General features: G+C 34.8%; 1 protein-coding gene across 1 annotated transcript; it reads left to right on the top strand.

The window, feature by feature from the left end:
- Nucleotides 1-896: 896 nt before the first annotated feature.
- Nucleotides 897-1,679, top strand: LOC145040401 (uncharacterized). The gene has a single exon (XM_078988336.1). It carries the CDS (start codon nt 897-899, stop codon nt 1,677-1,679), a length of 783 nt encoding a protein of 260 aa, XP_078844462.1.
- The last annotated feature ends 555 nt before the right edge of the window (nt 1,680-2,234 follow it).

Genomic DNA, 2,234 nt, shown 5'->3' with positions numbered 1-2,234 from the left:
AGTAGGAATCAATTTAATTTCTCAACTTTTTATACTTTTTTGAAAGTATTATTATCGTTAGCAGAAAACTTGTAACTCTCACCAACCTTGTGTTGACTATGAAAATACATGTATTCTCAGAAAATGTATCCCATAATCGGTCATTAAATTTCAGACTTTTTTTTTTCCTAGAATCCATAATATCCGTCTGGAATTCGGAATGTTGGTCCGGAATAAACGGAAAATTTCTTTTCTTGTAATAAAAAATGTTTCTTTCTTCGTACCTCTATTCGGGACCTATTGGTTATTTTTGCTAAAAATATGGGACCTATTGGTTATTTTTGCTAAAAATATTTTTTTGGTAATTTTCTTTAAATACACTTTAAAATATAGTTACATCAATTATCTTTCCTTATTATTTTGAATAACTCTTCTTCTAATCTTAAATGAAACAAATGTCGACTTGAACATTCAATCGACATTTAACTTTGTATTGAAAGAGAAAATGCCAAAATATTGTCGCTATTTTAGGACCAGATTATTCGAGAAGTCCAATTCCTCTATAAATGCGAACATTCTCTATGGGCATCCCCCCCATCGTCCTCACCCCATTCGGGATTTCAAATCCCCCCACCCTTTCTCTTACCAATAACTAATCCTCAAATATAATCACTTCAGACTACTCTGTTATTTCTTTTTATGATCCATCTCCACCTTCAATTCCGCCACCCACAATTTTCCGGCGGTTTCGACTCCCTGTCTTCTTCCTCCGTCGTTTCAACATATTTTCATGTCGTGTACCTGTTTTTCTCTGTTTTCCGAGTCAATTTATTCCCATAAATATTCGAATAACATCTCAAACCGTTTTTGGGTTTTTGATTCGATCCTATTCTGAATACTTGAATTTTTAAAAAACCATGGATTCGTATGGTTTTCTTGATAGTATTCAAGTGGAGAAGGCGCATGCGCTTTCAAGATACAAACGGTTTGACAACATTTCCAGAATATTTAAATTAATCGAAGTCTTTGTCGCCGTTGCGTTGATTTCATGGTCGTCGACTCGCCTTCCTACAGTTTTTAAAGTATCCGGCGAGTATCTGTACGCCTGTTCATCTTACATATTGAATCAACACATCGTTTTTCTAATCGGAAATTTTATCGTTGTTCTTTGTTACGTTTTCTCCGGTCACATGGAGGTCGGAAACGAATCCATTGATCATGAAATTTCCGAAGAGAATAAAAAGAGATCTACGAATCATCATAAAACGAGTGACGCCGCTTCGGATGGAGAACTGCTACCGCCGCCGGTGGAAGAATTCCCGGTGATGCAGACAGCCATGGAAGAACCTCAAGAAAAAGTAATTGGGTTTGAGAATTCGATAGTGAAAACAGAGTCGGAAGTGGCGGCGGAAATGGCAATCAAGCAGGCGGCGAAACAGATAGAGAGATTTCAGAGGACACAGTCTGCGAAGTTGAAGCGGGAGATTTCGATGAAGCCTCGAAGAGAGTTGAGGAGGTCGGTGACAGAGAAGCGGAGAAGGGTTGTGGTCACTGTCGACGACGGAGGCTCGCCGGCGACTTCATCGGAGACGGTCGAGAGGCTGAGCAACGAAGAGTTTCGGCTCGCCGTTGAGGCTTTCATTTTAAAGCAGCAGAGCTTTCTCAAGCAGCAAACCATGGATAAAAAATCATATTATTAGTAATTATTAATTATTAATAATTATTATTGTATAATTATTAATGATTAATAATTAATCATTACTATATTATCACTATGTAAAAAGCGTTTGTTTGATTTTTCTTGCTAGATTCTCTCTCATTTTCAAGAGAAAATGGATCTTTTATGTATACTTTCGGTAAATATTAATTTTCCTATAAAAATATCTAATTTCAATAATTCGTGTAGACATAAAAATTCAAATATGAGATAATGATAACAGTTTTGTATATCTAAAGCAAAGACTAAAATAAATCATAATCAAAGTGGATTACTTGGTAAAAAGCTATCTAGGTCGTATTTTATAATACAATACCAACTTTTAATTTTTGACTTGAACATGTTATGGCAACTTTTCATATAGAAGTTATGGATGGAAGTTTTATCATTGGTAATTTAGAAATTAGTTGTGGTTGTTGTTAAAAAGACTTGTCATCTTTTTATGCTATTAAAAGATTTTAGTTTACCCGAAATGTAAATAATTATAAACACGTTTATATTGCACACAACAAACGTTTAAAACAGTTATTATTGTTTC

This window comes from Lactuca saligna, chromosome 4 (assembly GCF_052625555.1).
Source record: "Lactuca saligna cultivar CGN05327 chromosome 4, ASM5262555v1, whole genome shotgun sequence".
Lineage (NCBI taxonomy): Eukaryota > Viridiplantae > Streptophyta > Magnoliopsida > Asterales > Asteraceae > Lactuca > Lactuca saligna.
Note: the sequence above shows the minus strand (reverse complement) of the source record. Positions and strands in the feature narration are given on the sequence as shown.

Coding starts and splice junctions, on each gene's coding strand:
- LOC145040401 (XM_078988336.1), top strand. CDS start 897: ATGGATTCGTATGGTTTTCTTGATAGTATTCAAGTGGAGAAGGCGCAT.